Below are 21582 nucleotides of genomic sequence, written 5' to 3' on the forward strand. Positions count from 1 at the left end.
CCCCACTTTGAAAGTGCTGAAATTATAGGCATGTGCTGTGATGCCTGCTCTAACTATTATTATTTTACGTAAAAGAGCTGTTACTATGGACTGTATATTTGAAAATTAAAGATAAAACAGCAAGGTGTGGTGGTCCCTGGGTTTTATTTCTTTCTTTCTTTTAAAGATCTTACTTTTATTTATTTATTAGAGACAGAGAGAGGGAGAGAAAGAGATAGAGAATGGGCATGGCAGGGGCTCCAGCCACTGCAAACAAACTCCAGATGCATGCGCCACCTTGTTTATCTGGCTTACATGGGACCTGGAGAATCGAACCTGGGTCCTTAGGCTTCACAGGCATGTATGTACCTTAACCAACCATTAAGCCGTCTCTCTAGCCCTTTTTTTGGTTTTTCGAGGTAGGGTTTCAGTCTAGCCCAGGCTGACCTGGAATTTACTATGTAGTCTCAAGGTGGCCTCAAACTCACAGCCATCCTCCTGAGTGCTTCTATTAAAGGCATGTGCCACCATGCCCAGCTTATACCCAGCTGTTTGTGTGGGATTTGGAGATTTAAACCTTCTCTTCCCGGCCACCTGCCCACCCTGCAATCTCAGGCCCTCATGCTACAAGAAGCCCATCTAACCTCTGAGCCATCTCTTCAGCCCCACAGTCAATATTTTTACTTTATTTATTTATGTATTTATTTGACAGAGAAAGAAGGGGAGAGAGTGAGAGAGAGAATGGGCGTGCCAGGCACTCTAGCCACTGCAAACAAACTCCAGACACATGCACCCCCTTGTACATATGGCTTACATGGGTCCTGAGGAATCGAACCTGAGTCCTTTGGCTTTGCAGGCAAATGCCTTAACCACTAAGCCATCCCTCTAGTCCCTCAGTCAATATTTTTAAATGCAAAATACCAATAGTTACTGTGATCTCAGAAACGCTCTCACAAGGCTATTTAAGGAGAGAAGCAGAGGGTCCTGATGTGAGGGGTGAAGGCTCCTGATACCTTTGAGGCCGTGCTTCAGGCAGTGCTCCATCACCACGAAGAACTGCTGCAGCGGAGGGTAGTCTGAGTCCAGAGTGCGGCCAGAGCTCAGGGCAGACTCGATGAGCCCCTTGATGCTCAGCTTAGCCATGTTTAACAAGTTTGCTCTCTCCACTGCCGTGGGATCTTTCGTAGCTGAAAAGAACAAGAGGAACCCACCATCATTCCCAAGATGTGACAATGAAAAATACACAAATGTGTCCCTTCCCGTATAAGCCAATACTGGTTTGCTTCTCCTTCCTGGGCAACCGGATGTATCCCTAGGCCAAGTTACCTGCACCGTTACTCTTTATGTCCCTCCCACACAGGCTGATTGCCATACCTATTCCGGCCAAAGTACGAATTACTCTCAAGACTGAAAATTTGCCATGTACTGTTTTTTTTGTTTTTTTGGGGGGCGGGGTTGGTCTTTCAAGGTTGGGTCTCTCACTCTAGCTCAGGCTGACCTGGAATTCACTATGGAGTCTCAGGGTGGCCTAGATCTCCCAGCCACCATCCCGTTTCTGCCTCCCTAAGGCCAGAACTAAAGGTGTGTACCACCATGCGCAGCATAAAAATATTTTTAAACTACAGGAATATATATATATTTACAAGGAGTGAGAGAGAATGAATATGGACATGTCAGGGCCTCCATCCTCTAGAAATGAACTCCAGATGCATGGCTACTTTGTGCATCTGGTTTTACATGGGCACTGGGAAATTGAACTTGGTCATTAGGTTTTGTAGGCAAGCATCTTAACTGCTAAGTCATCTCTACATCCCTTTTCATTCTTTTGTTGTGGCACTTCTTCACATAAAATGAGTCTTTAAAATAATTTTCACATGTAACTTTGTTTTCATTCCAATAAAGGCAATTAGTGAAGAAGAAACAATTTTCTGGGGACTGAGGAGAAGGATCAGTGGTTAAAGGGGCTTGTTTGCAAAGCCTTTCAGCCCAGGCTTGATTTCCCAGTTCCCACAAAAAGATGGATGCACAAAGTGGTGCATGTTTCTGGAGTTTGTAACAGCAAGATGCCCTGACATGCCCAAATACTTCTCTCTCTCTCTCTCTCTCTGTCTCTTTTTCTCTCTCAAGTAAATAAGTAAAAATGTTCATCTAAATTAAAAAATGCGGGCTGGCCATGGTGGCACACGCCTTTAATCCCAGCACTCGGGAGGCAGAGGTAGGAGGACTGCCGTGAGTTTGAGACCAACCTGTGACTACACAGTTAATTCCAGGTCGGCCTGGGTCCCTACCTCGAAAAAAAAAAAAAAAAAATTGGGCTGGAGAGATGGCTTAGCGGTTAAACGCTTGCCTGTGAAGCATAAGAACCCCGATTTCAGCCTCGATTCCCCAGGACCCACATTAGCCAGATGCACAAGGGGGCCCATGCGTCTGGAGTTTTGCAGTGGCTGGAGGCCCTGGTGCGCCCATTCTCTCTCTCTCTGCTTCTTTCTCTCTCTGTCTGTCGCTATCAAATAAATACATAAAAATAAACAAAAAAAATTAAATTAAAAAATTCTTTAGGAGCCAGGCACGGTGGCGCAGCCTTTAATCCCAGCACTCAGGAGGCAAAGGTAGGAGGATCACCGTGAGTTCAAGGCCACCCTGAGACTCCATAGTGAATTCCAGGTCAACCTGGGCTAGAGTAAGACCCTACTTGGAAAAACAAACAAACAAAAATTCCAATGTTGCCAATGATCTAGAATTCGCATTCGGTTCAGCTAAGGTAAAGTCACACTGAATCCTCAGCCACTGAAAATGCAGACACAAATGCTATGACCAGACTGGCTGATATCTGCACGACGACATTCCTTCCAGTCTGCATGGTGATATTCTTTATTTATTTATTGTTTTTTGGGAATCAAGCCACCTGATGCCTCCTCATCTGTAGCCATTCCCATTTTTCTGGAGTGCTCACCACAACCTGGCATACAAAGAGCATCAGGTGCCCTGCAGGTGGCAGGCGTCCTAGGGGTGGTGGAGGAGAGAGTGGGGTCTCTGCCTCCCTATGAGGCCTGGCATCCCGGCCTGGCCCGCTCCTAGCCTCGCACCCCGGGACCATCGCCTCGCAGCCCCAGCACCCCGGGACCATCGCCTCACACCTCCAGCACCCCGGGACCATCGCCTCGCACCTCCAGCACCCCGGGACCATCGCCTCGCACCTCCAGCACCCCGGGGCCATCGCCTCGCACCTCCAGCACCCCGGGACCATCGCCTCGCACCTCCAGCACCCCGGGGCCATCGCCTCGCACCTCCAGCACCCCGGGACCATCGCCTCGCAGCCCCAGCACCCCGGGACCATCGCCTCGCACCTCCAGCACCCCGGGACCATCGCCTCGCACCTCCAGCACCCCGGGAACATCGCCTCGCAGCCCCAGCACCCCGGGACCATCGCCTCGCACCTCCAGCACCCCGGGACCATCGCTTCGCAGCCCCAGCACCCCGGGGCCATCGCCTCGCACCTCCAGCACCCCGGGACCATCGCCTCTCAGCCCCAGCACCCCGGGGCCATCGCCTCGCACCTCCAGCACCCCGGGACCATCGCCTCGCAGCCCCAGCACCCCGGGACCATCGCCTCGCACCTCCAGCACCCCGGGACCATCGCCTCGCAGCCCCAGCACCCCGGGGCCATCGCCTCGCACCTCCAGCACCCCGGGACCATCGCCTCGCAGCCCCAGCACCCCGGGGCCATCGCCTCGCACCTCCAGCACCCCGGGACCATCGCTTCGCAGCCCCAGCACCCCGGGGCCATCGCCTCGCACCTCCAGCACCCCGGGAACCATCGCCTCGCAGCCCCAGCACCCCGGGGCGCTCACCCCGGCCCGGGTCCGGGCCCCGCCTCGCGGCCCCTCGCTCGTCCTGCGCGTCGGAGCCCCAGGCCAGAAGCCGAGACGCATCTTCCTTGCGCCACCCCCAAACCTGAAAAGTCATCGCTCCTTCCCGACGACTCCGAGGCCCGTGCGATCCGGGTGCTCGCTGCCTCCGTCCGTCCGTCCGGCTGTCTGTCTGTCCGTCCGTCCGTCCGTCCGTCCGTCCGTGTCTAGGTCTCCGAACGCGGGCCAAATGCACCGATCGAGGTGGGGCCGCGCGTTGCCATGGCGACCCCCGGAGCCCCCCGATGCTCCCCGCCCACCGCCGCCGCAGCCCCCTCCCGACCACGCGCACACGCGCGCGCGCCGCTGACCTCACGGGCCCCGGGCCCCGGGCTCGCCGCTGCCCTTACCCATGGCGACGGCGCCGTCCGGCTCGGGCCCCGGCTCGCTGGGCCGCGTCCCCGGCTCCCCGCGGCCTCCCCCGCCTCGGCCGGCGCCCGGCCCGCCGCGGCCCACAGCGGCCCCTGGCGGCGGGAGGGCGCGCGGGCGGCGGGACGCCGAGGCCGCCGGGGCTGCAGCCCTGCCGCTCGGTCCCCCGCCCGGCAGCATCGTCGCCGCCACCCTGCACGCGGAAGAGGACGGGGAAGGGGGACACGGCTCGACTCTGTCGCTCCGCCCGTCTCTGACCTCGGGACGGACTCTGCGCCACCGCCCCCGGCCCCCCACTGCCCCCCGGATTCGAGGCACGTGCAAACGTTTGCACCCACAGGGCCGATTGGATTCAGTGGGAAACACGGGACCGCTTCCGTGCCCAGCCCGTAGAGGGTTTCCAGAATTTTAAGAAAACAGGACGCGGGCTGGAGAGGTGGCTTAGCGGTGAGGGCGCTTGCCCGCGTAAGCCTAAGTACCCGGGTTCCACTCCACGGGAGCACAAGGTGGCACATACATCTGGAGTTCCTTCGCAGGGGCTGGAGGCCCTGGTACACCCACTCTCTCTGATCTTGTATGGTTTATCCCTATCTGCCTCTTTTTCTCTCTCTCTAATGAATAAAGCAAAAATTTAAAAAGACGTAATAAAATGAAATTTTAAAAAAGATTAAAGGACTGTATTAAAGGGGCTGGAGGGATGGCTTAGTGGTTATGGTGCTCACCTGCAAAACCAAAGGACCCAGGTTCGATTTCCCCAGGACCCACGTAACCCAAATGCAAAAAGTGGTGCATGCTTCACTCTCTCTATCTGCCCCCTCCTCAAATAAATAAAATAAAAAAGATTTAAAGAAGAAAACGCAGCACAATTAGCAGCAGATGGAGCTGGAGGCTGGTAGATCAGGAGTTCATCATTCGCCAGCAGCCTGGCTACAGGAGACCCTTATCTCAGAAAACAACTCAAGGCTTTCAAGACGAAGAATGACTTCTAACACCTTTCTGACTTACAAAAGATAAAATTGGAATGGAAAGCCCAGGGTTGGTGGCATATGCCAGTAATTCTGGGACTTACTCTGGAGACCAAGGCAAGAGGACCCTGACTTAAAGGCAAGTCTGGGCTGCACAGTCAGCCTGTCTCAAAAAATAAAAACTGGGCTGGAGAGATGGCTTAGCCGTTAAGCGCTTGCCTGTGAAGCCTAAGCACCCCGGTTTGAGGCTCGATTCCCCAGGACCCACGTTAGCCAGATGCACAAGAGGGCGCACGCGTCTGGAGTTCGTTTGCAGTGGCTGGAAGCCCTGGCGCGCCCATTCTCTCTCTCTCTGTCGCTCTCAAATAATAATAATAATAATAATAATGATGATGATGATAATAATAATCATAAATAATAAATTAAAAATGTGAGGGTGTGGTGGCCCATGCCTACAATTACAGCAACTATAGAGTGAGTTCCAGGTCAGCCTGGCTAAAATGAGACCCTACCTCGAAAACAAACAGATAAACAAACAAAACTGGATGGAGAGGGGCTGGAGGGATTGTTTAGCAGTTAAGGCATTTGCCTACAAAGCCAAAGGACCCAGGTTTGATTTCCTTGGACCCATGTAAGCCAGATGCACAAGGTGGCACATGCATCTGGAGTTTGTTTGTAGTGGCTGGAGGCGCTGGTGAGCCCATTCTCCCTCCATCTGCCTCTTTCTCTCAAATAAATGAAAATAAAATATATTTTAAAATGGCTGGAAAGGTAGGTGTGGTGGCACACGCCTTTAGTCCCAATGGGGAGGCAGAGGTAGGAGGATTGCTGTGAGCTCAAGGCCACCTCGAGACTACATAGGAATTCCAGGTCAATCTGAACTAGAGTGAAACCCTACTTCAGGAAACCAAAAAAAGGCTGTTGAGATGGCTCAGCGGCTAAGGGCACTCCTTTGGAAACCTGCTAATCCAGGACTCATGTCAAACCATAAAGCGAGGCAGGTATATGTACTTCCTTTGCAATGGCAAGAGGCCTTGGAGCACCCCTTCATCTTCTTTTCTGACATAAATATAAATATTTTAAAAATTAAATTTAGGGCAGGGCATGGTGTTGCACGCCTTTAACCCCAGTGTTCAGGAAGGCTGAGGTAGGAGGATTCCCATGAGTTCCTCTTGGCCAGCCTGGGCTACAATGAACTCCAGGTCAGCCTGGGTTCGAATGAAACCCTACCTCCAAAAAACAAAAAGGAGAGAAAGAGAGAATGGAGGCACCAGGGCCTGCAGCCACTGCGAACAAACTCCAGACTCATGTGCTACTTTGTGCACTATGACTTATGTGGACAAAGAGGGAATCAAACCTGGGTCCCTAGGCTTCACAGGCAAGCACCTTAAGCGCTAAGCCATTTCTCCAGGCCATTTTATTACTTAATGAGGCAATCTCACTCAAGCCCAGTCTGCCCAGAGCTCACTCTACCCTAGGGTGTCCTTGAACTCACAGCGGGCCTCCTGGTCTTGGTCTCCCCAAGTGCTGAGCCACCATGCCTGGCCTCATTGGCTTCAAACGTTCAAGGAATGGGGTCACTGGACGTCCCCCTTGCCATCTCACTTTGGCGTTCTGCTTTTACAAGAACCTCAGCTAAGGCAGCGGTGGGTGCTCTAACCCGGAACTGCATCCAGCCAGTAACTGGTAGCCTGTCTGTAGTCCTAACCTTGGCGAACTTGCAGACCACAAGGACGACCTGGTTCTGGTTTAACCTTTAAGTCCAAGCCTGGGACTCGCAGAACCTTACAAGGATAAGGCACACCCTAACTCTTGCAAATAATTGAATGGCCAGGACCTCGTGACCAAGGGCAATCCAAAGTTCCATTCTCCTCAGGCCACATAAAGTGGTGCTCAACAACCACTGGCTAAAACAGAAACCTTCCCTTCCAGGAAATGTACCTGACACTCTTCACCATAGCGAAACATTCCAGCAATATGACAGCAGGGTTATTTTCTATAAGTTTAGGCCTGTAGCCCCCTAGATGGGCAGAGGCAGAAGGATCAGCCCCACCTTACCCCCACTAAATCATGAGTGAATGATAAATGAGACAATAAAACACATTAGTAGAAAACAATTTATTAAACCTTTAAAAACAAACAAACGATAGAAGCACCAACAAGTTTCACAATTTGAATATTTCACTAAAAACAAAACTCAACAGAACTGACAGGTTTTCCCTCCAGAAGATAGAACCCTGGGGTCAAATTCCATCACCATATGTAAAAAGAAACATTCTGAGGTAACTTTGTATTTCAAAACACTTTTATACAATAAAGGAAAAAGTGAGCAGTGCCTTCAAAGAGACAAACTAAGATGAATAATTGAAAATAAGGATAAACCTTTTTAGTTCATCATTAATTCAGGAAACAAAACTTATTCTTAAAAGGTAGTATCTGACATCAAATTCTCTGAACTCCTGAAATACAGAGTGTTGAGAAGTAAAAAGAGGGATGGTCAGCACTCAGAAGGCTGATAGAAGGATCTCTGTGAGTTTGAGTCTGGCCTGGGGCTACGGAGTGAGTTAGTTCCAGGTCATCCTGGGCTAACTGGAAGCAATCAATTAATAAATTATAAATTTGTACCCTTTGCATCAACATCGTATTCGAGTTTGATCAGGCAAATCTAAGCTGCAATCCTGCACTGGCAGGGTCAGGGTCACAGGATGGAAAGACAATGGCACCTCATCCTCTCTCAGAGTCATTCAGGATGTGACCGAGACTCTCGTGCTCTCTTGATGGAAGGTCCATGATGTAAAATGAGTTAAGGATACACACGTCACCAAAATATTGCTGTGACTTGTGTGGCACACCTATGGAGACAGTACTCAGGAGTTTCAGGCAGGAGGGTCAGGAGTCCAAGGTCATCCGAAGCTACGCAGCGAGTTTGAAGCCAGCCTGGGCTACATGAGAACCGTTCTCAAAAATCTAAAAAGGTGCCTTGGGAGGCAGAGGTAGGAGGATTGCAGTGAGTTCAAGAACACCCAAAGACTACATAGTGAATTCAAGGTCAGCCTGGGCTACAGTGAGACCCTACCTTGAAAAACCACACATACACAAACACACACCAAAAATATACACTTGGAGAAAGAGGACCACAGGGGAAACCTAATTTTCCTGCATGTGACAGTGACGGAAGCAAATCAGGGCCCTTTTCTCCCTTTCCTGCCCCACAACCTGTCCCTTGCTGTCACCTTCATTACCTCACCAGTGTCTTAACATGACTTCCCGTGTGTTGTCCTTTCCTTTGTTGAATGGGAGCTTTGAAAAAGTTTTCATTTATCGCCCCCTCCAAAAGAAAAGCCACCACTCAACAGTGGCGGATCAATGTTACCATAGATACAACCAAAGGATATTAATCTTTCTGCGTTTAGATGATGAAACAGCTTCTCCAAGGGAGGGTAGCGCTTTAGTGAGGACACACTTCCCAGGAGGACCAGCTTATGCTTGGCTCTGGTTATTGCAACATTAAGACGGCGCCAATCCTTCAGGAGTTCACCAAGCTGTGAAAGATACAATTTTCAATTATTTGAGTTTTCTTATTTTCTTATGCATGCCAATCTGTTCTGATGAAGAATGAGGTTTCCTGAACTGCTTTCTACTTCTTTTTATTGTTTTATTCTGGAGTAGGGTCTTATGTCTTCTAGGCTGGCTTGTTTGAGGGAGTTTGAGGCCAGCCTGGGACATGTGAGAGAATACACGAAGGAGTGGGTGTGTGGGTACGCCACGGCCACCTTCCACTGCAAATAAACCATGCACATGTGCCACACTGAGAGTCTGGCTTTAGGTTGGTACTGGAGAATCAAACCCAGACCATCAGGTTTTGTAAGCGTCTTTAAGTGCTGAACCATCTCACCAGCCCTTTTGTTTCTTTTCTTTTTTTCAATATTTTTACTTATTCATTTGTAGGCAGAGAAAGATAACGAGAGAGAGGGAGACAATGGGTGCACCACGGCATCTAGCTATTTCATAGGAACTCCAGATGCATGTGCCTCTGTGTATCGGGTTTTCTATTTTATTTTAATTTATTTATTTGAGAGAAAGAGAGAGAAAATGGGCATGCCAAGGCCTCCAACTGCTGCAAACAAACTCCAGACATATGTGCCACCTTGTGTATCAGGCTTACGTGGGTCCTAGGGAATCAAACCAAGGGGCAAACACCTTAACCACTAAGCCATCTCTCCAGCCCAGTGCATCAGGTTTTACATGGGTACTGGGGAACCAAACCCAGGTTGTTAGGTTTTACAGATACGTGCCTTAACCACTGAGACAACCCTCCACCCTTACTCTGTTTCTTTTTAAACAACAAAGAGAGACAGAGAGAGAGTACTCTCTGAGGTTATGGCTCATTGGTAGAGGAGGAGATATGTCAAATGAAGCAGCAGCAAACATAATAAACTCACAGTTCCGTCCTCGTTGCTTCTAACGAAAGACACTAGGATGACTCTCTTGTCTCTTCCTTGGTATCTGTCGACTGTATTGACTTCAACCACCCCAACAGATGCTGGTGCCAACAAGTCACTGATGAGCCTCAACTGCTGCCTGTATGGGGCAATGATGCCAATATCAGAGGGACTACATCCAGCCTACACAGGAGAGAGCAGAACTGAAATGAAAAACCCTCACTTGTAAGTTCTTTCATCTTTACTCAACTTATTGTGTTACATTATGTGCCCAACTGATATTTATAACCTTTCCAACTCAAGGAGTAAATACAACCACAAAATCTGCTGTGAATATAATCTTTACATTCTTGAGTGGTTTTACCTTTTTTTAAAATTTTCAAGGTAGGGTCTCGCTCTAGCCCAGGCTGACCTGGAAATCACTATGTAGTCTCAGGCTGGCCTCAAACTCACAGTGATCCTCCTATCTCTGCCTCCCAAGTGCTGGGATTAAAGGTGTACGCCACCATGCCCAGCTCATTTTAACAAACAAAGGTTCTATGAGTTCGAGGCCAGTCTGAGACTACACAGTGAATTCCAAGTCAGCCTGGGGTAGTGTGAGACCCTATCTTAAAAAAACAAAATAAATAAGTAAAATAAACAAGGGTTCATGCCAGATTGTAACTTTTTTTTTCTTTTAAAAAAACTTCATGCATGCGCCACCTTGCGCATCTGGCTTATGTGGGTACTGGGAAATCGAACCTGGGTCCTTAGGCTTTGCAGGCAAGCATCAACCACTAAGCCATCTCTCCTATCCAGATTGTTTCTTTCTTATAGTCTAATAACATTCAGTAGAATGATACACATTCACTTATTCTGTACCTTAACACTCATGAACCTTGGAAGTCCCAAGTTACCTTAATAAAAACTGAGGTCAGGAAAACAATGAGTTTGGCTTCTGTCATGTTGCTCACACCACCTTTGTCAACTTGCTCTGGTGCTGGAACCTAGGCAGAGAAAATATGTATAAATACAGTGTGTCAAGTTTATGAGTACTGGAAGTGCGTGGATAGCCACAAAAATCTTACCCCTAAATTTGGAGATAGATGAAAACACTGTCTTAGAAGATGGTGAGCCAGAGGCACAAGGTGTCACATGCATCTGGAGGGCGAATGGCCCTGGTTCACTTATATTCTCGCTCTTTACTTATTTTAATCTTTTTTTATTTTTTGGTTTTTCGAGGTAGGGTCTTACTCTAGCTCAGGCTGTTCTAGAATTCACTATGTAGTCTCAGGGTGGCCTCAAACTCACAGCCATCCTCCTACCTCTGCCTCCCGAGTGCTAGGATTAAAGACATGTGCCACCACGCCTGGCTTTTTATCTTTTTGAGAGAGAAAGAGAGAATGGGCACACTAGGGTCCTTTGGCTTTGCTAGCAAGTGCTGTAACCACTAAGCCATCTCTCCAGTCCCTATTCTCGCTTTTTAAAAATATTTTACGTATTTTATTTACTTAATGTGTAGAGGCAGCTTTCATGCTGAGGTGTAAGAAACATGGCTGGTTGTAGTGGTACTCGCCACTACAGGGGGATCACCGTGAGTTCAAGGTCAGCCTGAGACTACATAGTGAATTCCAGGTCAGCCTGGGCTAGAGAAACCATACCTCAAAAAACAAAAACAAACAAACAAAACACAACAGGCTGAGGGCTAGTGAGATGGTTCACCGCTTGTTTACAGAGCCTGCTGGCCCAGGCTCATGTCCTCAGTACCCAAATACACAACGAGGAAGGAACATGTCTGGAGTTGGGTTTGTAGTAGTCAGTGGCCCTGGTCCACCTGCTTTCTCTCTCTCTCTCTAAATAAATGATTGTCTTATTAAAAAATAAATAAACAGGGATGGAGAGATGGCTTAGCACTTAAGGCGCTTGTCTGTGAAGCCTAAGAACCCATGTTCGACTCTCCCGGATCCACAGAGCCAGATGCACAAGGTGACCCAAATGCACACGGCTGCACATGCACACAAGGTGGCGCACGCAGCTGGAGTTCAGTTTCAGTAGCTGGAGGCTCTGGCCCACCAATTCTCTCTCACATAAAAAAATAAAAAATTTTTGAGCCAGGCATGGTGGCGCACACCTTTAATCCCAGCACTAGGGAGGCAGAGGTAGGAGGATCACCATGAGATCAAGGCCACCCTGAGACTCCATAGTGAATTCCAGGTCTGCCTGAGCTAGAGTGAGACCCTACCTTGAAGAAAAAAAATTTTTTTTTTTTTTGTAAAACAATACCATTGCACATTGAGAAATTTAAATATTAGGACAAAGGGAAATCAGTGAAGGAATTTTACCTTGTCCGTATTAAGAAAACAAACAGGACTGCTGGGCTCAAGCACCGCAGCCAGCCATGGGCTGTCAGAGTAGTCGGCGTAGAACTCCAGCTCCAGCTTCACGTCTTTCAGGCGAGGGAGGCTGATGACGCCGCTGGCCACCTTTTCTGACCCACACTCCAGCTTTCCCTCGTAGGTCAGCGTGTTGCTCAAGGACATGATTTTACTGAAGGAATTGAAAAACATACTCTAATTTATGACAGACAAAAGTGAACAAGAAAGCCGCTCACGGTCAGGGATGTCACAGCCACCTGTTCATTCTGTACTGCACGGTCAGCTGCACCACGGCGCCCTTGTTCTGCTCCAGCTGCTTGAACAAGCTTTCACTCAGGCCAAGGTCTCTGCCAACAGAGCACACGCAGCCTCATCAGTATGTGAACCCTGTCCCTCAGGAAGAATCCAGTTTAAAACTTATTTCTTTTGAGGTAAGCCCAGGCCCCAACCTGGAATTCACTTGGTAGTCTCAGGGTGGCCTTGAATTCATGGTGATCTGCTTTTCTCTGCCTCCCAAGTGCAGGGATTAAAGGCGTGCACCACTATGCCTGGCTCAGTTTAAACTTTCCACTCAAGACCAGGGGTGGTATAGCATGTGTCAGAGTCTCAACTGTTTTGGAAGTTGAGTTGTGGGGCTGTGGCAAAAGGCTCCTTTTGAAACCAGCTTTGACAACACAGAAAAATCTCATCTCTCCAAAAACAAATGTAGGGCTGGGGAGATGGCTCAGGGATAAAACGCTCACCACTCAAGCTGGAGTGGCCGAGCTCCATCTCTAGACCCCGTGTAAGAAGCAAAGCCAATACCAGGTGTGGTGGCGCACGCCTTTAACGCCAGCCCTCTCTCGGGAGGCAGAGGTAGGAGGATCCCCGTGATTTTGAGGCCAGGCTGGAGCTACAGAGTGAGTTCCAGGTCAGTCTGGTCTAGAGTGAGACCCTGCTTCAAATTAAAAAATAAATAAGCTGGGCGTGGTGGTGCACGCCTTTAATCCCAGCACTTGAGAGGCAGAGGTAGGAGGATCACTGTGAGTTTGAGGCCACCCTGAGATTCCATAGTGAATTCCAGGTCAGCCTGGGCTAAAGTGAGACCCTACCTCAAAAACCAAAAATAAATAAATAAATAAGAGCCAGGCATGGTGGCGCACGCCTTTAGTCCCGGCAAAGGAGACAGAGGTAGGAGGATCACTGTGAATTCAAGGCCACTCTGAGACTACATAGTGAATTCCAGGTCAGCCTAGGCTAGAGTGAGACCCTACCTCAAAAAACAAAAAAAAATAAAAATAAAAATAAATAAATAAATAAGAGCCAGGCATGGTGGCGCACACCTTTAGTCCCGGCACTAAGGAGACAGAAGTAGGAGGATCACCGTGAATTCAAGGCCACCCTGAGACTACATAGTGAATTCCAGGTCAGCCTGGGCCACAGCAATACCCTACTATGAAAACCCAAAATTAGGGCTGGGAAGATGACTCAGCGGTTAAGGCACTTGCCTGCAAAGCCTAACGACCCAGGTTCGATTCCCCAGGACCCACATAAGCCAGATGCACAAGAAGGCACAAGCATCTGGAGTTCATTTGCAGTGGCTGGAGGCCCTGGCATGCCCATACTCTCTTTCTCTCTATCTGCCTCTTCCTCTCTCTCTGTGTCTCTCAAATAAATAAATTAATTTTTTTTTATTTTTAACTTTTTATCGACAACTTCCATATAGATAATATAACATGATCAAAATCCCCTCTCACCACTTTCCCTCCTAAATCCTGCTTCACTGAGTCCTTTTTTTTCTTTTAATTTTTATTAGCATTTTCCATGATTATAAAAAAAAAATCCCATGGTAACTCCCTCCCTCCCCCCCACACTTTCTAAATATTTAAAAAAACAAAAATAAAAAAGTAAAATAATAATTAACAATAAATTAAGTAAATCTAAAAGCAAAGCCAGAGCCAGTTGTGGTGGCTCATACCAAAAATCCCAGCACTCAGAGGTAGGATGATCACTGTAGAGTTTGAAACCAGCCTGGACTAGAGTGAGTTCCAGGTCAGTCGGAGCCACGTGACACCCTGCCTCAAACAAACCAACAGGTTAGAGGCCTTGGTAGTCTTCCTCACTTGCAGCACCTGAGTGTGGAGGTGAGATGGGAGGAAGAGACAGGAGGACTTCCCGGAAGCTCCCGTGCACCACAGCACGGCGGAGGCGGAATCCAGAGCGAGAACGAGGCGGACGGGTGAGGACTGACCTGAAGGCTGTCCTCCGTGCTCGGCACATGCTGTGGCATGCGAGTGCCCGTTCAGACGTGCCCACGTAAACCCTCAGTTCAAATCCTTTGACATCTGCCTACCTTGCTTCCCGGTTCAGCACCAGGGGAGGAAGCTGCTGATGGTCTCCTACCAGCACAAATCTCTGAGAGCAGAAAAGCGGCCCCAGGCAGACGGGCTGACTGATTTGTGAGGCTTCGTCAACAATACAGAAATCAAAAGTTTTACGGGAAAATAACGGATGATTAATCCCCATACAGGTTGTTGCAACGATAAGCTGAAAACAAAGAATAAGAGGAAAATGAATCAAGTGTTTAGTATGAGAAAGAAATACAAGAAATACTAGAGAGAAGGCTTAGGGGTTAAGGCACTTGGTCTGTAACCCAGGTTTGAATCCCCAGTACCCAAAGGCCCTGGTGTGCCCATTCTCTGTCTCTCTCTGCCTGCTTACAAATAAATAAATATTTGCAGGGTCTCATGGCACACCCTCTAATCCTAGCACTCAGGAGGCAAAGGTAGGAGAATTGCTTTGAACTCCAGGCCACCCTGACACTACATAGTGAATGTCAGGTCAGCCTGGGTTGGAGGGAGACCTTGCCTAGAAAAACCAAAAAATTAAATAAATAAATAATACACCCTGGACTGGGGATGTGGCTCAGCTGGTAGAGGGTGCCTCTAGGAACGCATGAAGCTCTGGGTTTGATCGCCAGCACAATACAAAACTAGATGGAGTGGATGGCGCAGGCCTGGAAACCTACACTTGCAGGGCGGGGGCATGAGGGCTCAGCCTAGACTACATGGCTGATTTGAGGTCAGCCTGGACTGAGACTTTATTTCTTGCAAGATGTTACTTTTTTTTTTTCTTCTTTTTTATTTCCTAAAAGAATGGGCCGGGTTAGAGAAATGGATTAGTGGTTAAGGTGTTTGCCTGCAAAGCCAAAGGATCCCAGTTTGATCCTGCAGGACCCACGTAAGCCAGACGCATAAGGGGGTGCACACATTTGGAGTAAGGCCCCTGGCACGCCCATTCTCTCTCTCTCTCTCCCTCTTTCTCTCTCAAATAAATAAAGAAAATATATTTAAAAAAAAAAAAGAAGAAGAAAAGAAAGAATGGGCCGCTGGAAACAAACTCCAGACGCATTTGCTATCTTCTGCATCTGGCTTATGTAGGTCCTAGGGAATCAAACCTGGGTCCTTTGGCTTTGCAAGCAAGTGTCTTAACCACTAAGCCATCTCTCCAGCCCAAGATATTACTTTCTGTAGCTGGGAAGATGGCTCACTGGCTAAAGGTACTTGCTTGCAAAGTCTGCAGGCCCAGGTTCAATTCCCAAGCAACCCATTTAAGCCACACAGATGTGCAAATAAATAAATAAATGAAAAAAAACCTTTTTTTAAAAAAATTTATTTTTATTTATTTTAGAGTGACAGACAGAGAGAGAAAGAGGCAGAGAGAGAGAATGGGCGCATCAGGGCCTCCAGCCACTGCAAACAAACTCCAGATGCGTGCGCCCCCTTGTGCATCTGGCTAACGTGGGTTCTGGGAAATTGAGCCTCGAACCAGGGTCCTTAGGCTTCACAGGCAAGCGCTTAACCACTAAGCCATCTTTCCAGCCCGAAAAAAAACCTTTTTTATATGTCTCTCTCACTCAAATAAATAAAAATGGTGCCAGCATCTGGTGTTTCTTGGCAGTAGTAAGAGGCCCGGAGCACCCATACACACATATACCAACACACATAAAATTTAGAAATATGTAAAAAATAAAATTCATGAAATTCTTGTGAATTCCTAGAAATAGTAGCACGAAATTGTTAATCATCATTGCTTGTGAGTCAAACTTATTCATAAACCCTTGTCATTAATAGTTTAGGATACTTGAAACTGGCAGGAGGAAGTTTGGAATAGTAAGTCAAGGACTTCATTTTAGTCAGAAAAGAAAAGAAAAGAAAAGAAAAAACAACAAACAAAAAAAATAACCTGGCTCTGTGGCATATGTAATTTTTCTTCCTCAAGTATTGGGACTCAAACTCATGGCCTCACACATGCTAGGCAAGTGCTCTGCCAATGATCAAATTGCCAGACAGTCCATGTGGACTGAGCCCCAGTGACTCCTTACCTGACTGCTGTAGAGTTCCTCTAGGAGAGCTAAGGAATCAATGGACCTTGACCTGCAAACTTCCTCCTCTGTGTATTTCTGAATATCAGGATGAACCTTCTGTGTCTGACCAAGACGCAAAAATCCAATTTTAAATTTGGCCAACTTCAAGAGGATGTTGTCGACAGCAGAGTGCGTATAGCTGGTCAAGAGGACACTGAACCCACAGGCGTAGAGGATTCTCACCTGGTCATGGTGAAAATGAAAAGCAGAAGTATTGTTAAATCCAGGTCATTGTCAACATGCTTACATTTCCCAACCAACACAAAGCTAAGTCAAACCAAAGCTAAAAGATGAGCCAAGTAACTTCACTAAAAGAATTGTAAAAGCACTTAGGGGCTGGGAAGATAGCTAAGCAGTTAAGACACTTGCCTGAAAAAGCCTAAAGACCTAGGTTCAATTCCCCAGGACCCATGTAAACCAGATGCACAAGGAGGAGCATGTGTCTGGAGTTCATTTGCTTGCAGTGGCTGGAGACACTGGTGCACGCATTCTATCTGCCTTTCTCCCTCACTTTCAAATAAATAAATAAATATATATATATATTTTAAAAATGCACTTAGGAGGATCACTGTGAAAGTTTGAGGCCAGCCTGAGACTACATAGTGAATTCCTGGTCAGCCTGGGCTACAGAGAGAAAGAGAGAGAGAATGGGCACACCAGAGCATCCAGCTGCTGCAAACAAACTTCAGACGCATGCGCCACTTTGTGCATCTGGTTTACGTGGATCCTGGGTCCTTTGGCTTTGCAGGTAAGTACCTTAATCATTAAGCCATCTTTCCAGCCTGTTTTTTTTTTCTTTGGTTTTTTCCTTCTCAAGGTAGGGTCTCACTCTAGCCCAGACTGACCTAGAATTCACTATGTAATCTCAGGGTAGCCTTCAACTCACAGAGATCCTCCTACCTCGGCCTCCCCAGTGCTGGGATTAAAGGCGTATGCCACCAAGCCTGGCTCTGGTTTTTGTTTTTATAAGAGATACACTGTCAAAAATATTTTCTATCTTATTTTTACTTATTTGCTGAGAGAGAGACAGAAAGGAAGGAAGGAAGAGGGAGACAGACAGAAAATAGGTACACCAGGACCTCCAGCCACTACAAATGAGTATCTATTTATTTTCAAGGAGTGACTGAAAGATAAATGGAGAAAATGAGCCTGCCAGGACCTCTTGCCACTGCAAATGACCTCCAGATATATATACAACTTTGTGCACCTGGTTTTATGTGGATACTGGGGAACTGCACCGAGGCCATCAGGCTTTATAAATAAGCACCTTAACTGCTGAGCCATCCCTCCAGCCATGTCTTCTAGGCTTTTTGGTTTGTTCTTTTGTTTTTTTGAGGTAGGGTTTCACTCTAGCTCAGGCTGACCCGGAATTCACTATGTAGTCTCAGACTGGCCTCGAACTTATGATAATCCTCCTACCTCTGCCTCCCAAGCATGGGGATTAAAGGCGTGTGCCACCATGTCCGGCTGCTTCTAGTTTTTTACATGGGTTCTGGTAATCAAATTCAGGTACTTAGGCTTGAGCACTGAGCTATATCCCCAGCCCGATTAATAATTTTTTTTTTTTTTTTTTGATGTAGAGTCTCACTCTAGCCCAGGCTAACCTGGAATTCACTATGTAGTCTCAGGGAGGCTTTGAACTCATGGTGATCCTCCTACCTCTGCCTACTGAGTGCTGGGTTTAAAGACATGTGCCACCATACCCAGTGTGGTGGTTTGATTCAGGTGTCCCCCAGAAACTTAGGTGTTCTGAATGGAAGGTTCCCAGCTGATGGAGATTTAGGAATTAACACCTCCAGGAGGCAGTATATTGTTGGGGGCAGGCTTATGGGTGTTACAGCCAGTGTCCCCTTGCCAGTGTTTGGAACCCTCTCCTGCTGCTATTGTCCACCTTATGTTGGCCAGGGGGTGATGTCCACCCTCTGCTTATGCCATCATTTTCCCCTGCCATCATGGAACTTCCCCCTTGAGCCTGTAAGCCAAAATAAACCTCTTATTCCCACAAGCTGCTCTTGGTTGGGTGATTTCTACCAGCAATGCAAACCTGACTACAACACCCAGCCTCCCAATTTATAATTTAAAAAAATTGCATATATGTGGGTATGGGTGGACAGTATGCATGTAGAGGTACCTTCCTAAACTGCTCTCTGATTTTATTATTGTTATTATTATTATTGTTATTATTATTATTATTATTTTGCAAGCATACAGAGACAGAAGAGAGAATGGATGCTCCAGGGCCTCCAGGCATTGCAAATGGACTCCATGCGCTTGCATCACTTTGTGCATCTGGCTTTACATGGGTACTGGGGAATCAAACTCTGGTAATTAGGCTCAGCAGACAAACACCTTAACAGCTCAGCCATCTCTCCAGCTCCAGTTTTATTTTATTTTATTTTTTGGTTTTGTGAGGCAGGGTCTCACTCTGGCTTAGGTTGACCTAGAATTCTCTATCTAGTCTCGGGCTGGCCTCGAGCTCACAGTGATCCTTCTACCTCTGCCTCCTGAGGGATGGGATTCAAGTCAGGCACCATCACACCTAGCCAGTTTGTTTTTGCTAATTTAAGAGAAATAAAGAGGCAGAGAGAGGGCTGGTGAAATGGCTTAGTGGTTAAGACATTTGCTTGCGAAGCCTAAGGACCCCGGCTCGATTCCCTAGGACCCATGTAAGCCAGATGCACAAGGTGGCGCATGCATCTGGAGTTCATTTTCAGTGGCTGGAAGTTCTGGCGTACCCATTCTCTTTCTCTCTCTCTCAAATAAATAAATAAATAAATAAATAAAAAATATATTTTTTTTAAAAAGCAGAGAGAGTGGGAGGGAGAGAAAGAACGCCAGCGCCTCCAGTCGCTGCAAACAAGCTCCAGAAGCACGTGCTACCGTGTGTATCGCTCACCTGGGTCCTCAGATCCTTACCTGAGTCCTTAGGTTTTGTAGGCAAATGCCTCAATGGCTAAGCCATTTCTCCAAAGGCATCTGACCTGTTTTATTGTTTGAGACAAGGCCTCTCACTGGACTTAGAGAAACTAGCCAGCAAGTCCCTGGGATTTCCTGGCTCTGTCTGCACAGCGCTGGGATACAGACGCGCACCACCGTGCCCAGCGCTTTACGTGGCTTCTGAGCATCCTAACTAGGTTCTCATGGTCAGCACTTTAGCTACTTAGCCATCTCCCCAGCCCATAATTTATTCTGTTTAAAGGAAAGGAAAACACAGTGACATGTATTCCATATGACCAAAAGAAAAAGACCTTGAGAAATGCTTAATGTAAGAAATTTAAACTCTGATTATAACTATTTGCAATTCAGTTTTACAATTTCTCATGTCTTTGCTATCAATATCACAAAATATGCACTAAGAAGTTAATATAAATACCTAGTTTGTTATGAAAAATACTAGTAAACTTACGAGAGTACATATTGTAGTTGTTTTTCCAGTCCCAGGCATGCCCACAATGAGAGTGTAGTCTTTTGAAAGCAAAACCTTTTTCATTGCTTGTCTCTGAGGCTTATTCAAACCTGTGTTTAAATTTAGAAATAACATGAAAAAGAATATTGAATTTCAACAGAGAAACTCCTCAAACTCACAGTCCTCCCTCAGAGTCCTAAATGCTGGGATTAAAGCATGTACCACCATGCCAGATTCATAAATACACACACACACACTTTAATTTTGGGAGGTAGAATCTCACTCTAGTCCAGGGTGACCTGGAACTCACGGCAATCCTCTCTGCCTCCTGAGTGTTGGGATTAAAGGCATGAGCCACCATACCCAGCTTCATGGTGATTTTTAAAAAATTATTTTTTTTTAAATTTGAGAGCGACAGAGAGAAAATGAGGCAGAGAGATTGAGAGAGAGAAAGAGAATGGGCCCGCCAAGGCCTCCAACCACTACAAACAAACTCCAGACGCGTGTGCCCTCTTGTGCATCTGGCTAATGTGGGTCCTGGAGAATCGAGCCTCAAACTGACATCCTTAGGCTGAATTCACAGGCAAGCGCTTAACTGCTAAGCCATCTCTCTAACCCTTCATGGTGATTCTTAAGGATAGATTCAAATACTTCCAAATAGTCTGTATCTAATGTGCAAGTCTAATCAATTATTAAAGAAATACAGGGGCTGGAGAGATGGCTCAGCCATTAAAGCACTTGCCTACAAAGCCAAAGGACCCAGGTCCAATTGTCCAGGACCCACATAAGCCAGATGCACAAGGTGGCACCTACATCTGGAGTTTATTTGCAGTAGCTGGAGACCCTGGTGAGCCCATTCTCTCTCTATCTGCCTCTCTCTCTCTCTCTCAAATAAATAAATAAAAATAAAATATTAAAAAAAGAAATTTGGTAATAGCCATAATTAAATTATAAAGAAGACCAAATAAAAGCTGGTTATGAGCCAGGCATAGTGGCAGAAATTGGGAGGCAGAGGTAAAAGGATCACTATGAGTGTGAGGCCAGCCTGAGATTATATAATGAAATCTAGGTCAACCTGGGCTAGAATAAGACACTGCCTCAGAAAACATAAATAAATAAATAAATAAAAATCTGGTTATGAGCTGGGCATGGGGGCATGCACCTTCAATCCCAGCACTCAGGAGGCAGAGTAGGAGGATCACCGTGAGTTCAAGGCCACTCTGTTACTACACAGTGAATTCCAGGTCAGCTTGGGCTAGAATGAGACCCTACCTCAAAAAAAAAAAAAAAAAAAAAAAATCTGGTCATGGTGTACCTTTCAGAATGCCAGCCACAGTGTCCTTCGCTTCAGGTGGGAGAACAGCAGTGAGGTACGGGATAAACTGAGGCTCCTGGAAGTCAATGATTAAATCTCGAAGTTTTTGACTGAAGATTAAAAAAAAAAAAAAGTGCCATTAGTCATAGTCCTAGAGACTATGGGGGGAGACGGAGATTCATTCACTATTACAAACCTGACTTTTGTGTTTGCCATCAACTTAGAGAGATTTGCTAGCGGGCTGTCTATATCACAAGACTTTTCCTCCTGGTCTAATCTGAACAAAGTTGTTTCTGGGAGTGCCGACAAGTTCCTAAAACGGCAAAACACACACACATTAATAATTTTTATACTGCTACCTGCTAAATGAGTAAATGGTTTGAGCAAGATAGACTATCCCAGCCTTCAGGAGGTAAGAGGCAGGAAGATCAGAAATTCA

At 47.0% G+C, this 21582-nt stretch overlaps 2 protein-coding genes across 9 annotated transcripts in view; both read right to left on the minus strand.

Annotated features, from left to right (window-relative positions):
* The window catches only part of Rufy2 (RUN and FYVE domain containing 2), a 39815-nt gene extending 35526 nt beyond the window's left edge, over positions 1–4289 (minus strand). For 2 of the 7 annotated variants that reach the window (XM_045137666.1, XR_006634151.1), the window contains exons 1-2: positions 3831–4069; positions 993–1166 (exon numbers count right to left, since the gene is read on the minus strand). In XM_045137666.1, coding sequence (XP_044993601.1) covers positions 993–1166; positions 3831–3945 — 289 coding nt within the window. In that variant the 5' untranslated portion in view covers positions 3946–4069. Of the gene's footprint in view, positions 1–992; positions 1167–3830; positions 4071–4198 lie in introns of those variants that run through there. The other 5 variants (XM_045137668.1, XM_045137670.1, XM_045137667.1 and 2 more) reach the window with 5 other exon arrangements.
* A 3035-nt stretch (positions 4290–7324) lies between these two features.
* Dna2 (DNA replication helicase/nuclease 2) overlaps positions 7325–21582 on the minus strand; it is a 34181-nt gene continuing 19923 nt past the window's right edge. For both annotated transcript variants that reach the window (XM_045137753.1, XM_045137755.1), the window contains exons 10-20: positions 21340–21456; positions 21144–21253; positions 19829–19938; positions 16381–16605; positions 14350–14543; positions 12275–12364; positions 11985–12189; positions 10560–10649; positions 9664–9846; positions 8617–8763; positions 7325–8014 (exon numbers count right to left, since the gene is read on the minus strand). In XM_045137753.1, coding sequence (XP_044993688.1) covers positions 7946–8014; positions 8617–8763; positions 9664–9846; positions 10560–10649; positions 11985–12189; positions 12275–12364; positions 14350–14543; positions 16381–16605; positions 19829–19938; positions 21144–21253; positions 21340–21456 — 1540 coding nt within the window. In that variant the 3' untranslated portion in view covers positions 7325–7945. The remainder of the gene's footprint in view (positions 8015–8616; positions 8764–9663; positions 9847–10559; positions 10650–11984; positions 12190–12274; positions 12365–14349; positions 14544–16380; positions 16606–19828; positions 19939–21143; positions 21254–21339; positions 21457–21582) is intronic.

This window comes from Jaculus jaculus, chromosome 18 (genome assembly GCF_020740685.1).
Source record: "Jaculus jaculus isolate mJacJac1 chromosome 18, mJacJac1.mat.Y.cur, whole genome shotgun sequence".
Lineage (NCBI taxonomy): Eukaryota > Metazoa > Chordata > Mammalia > Rodentia > Dipodidae > Jaculus > Jaculus jaculus.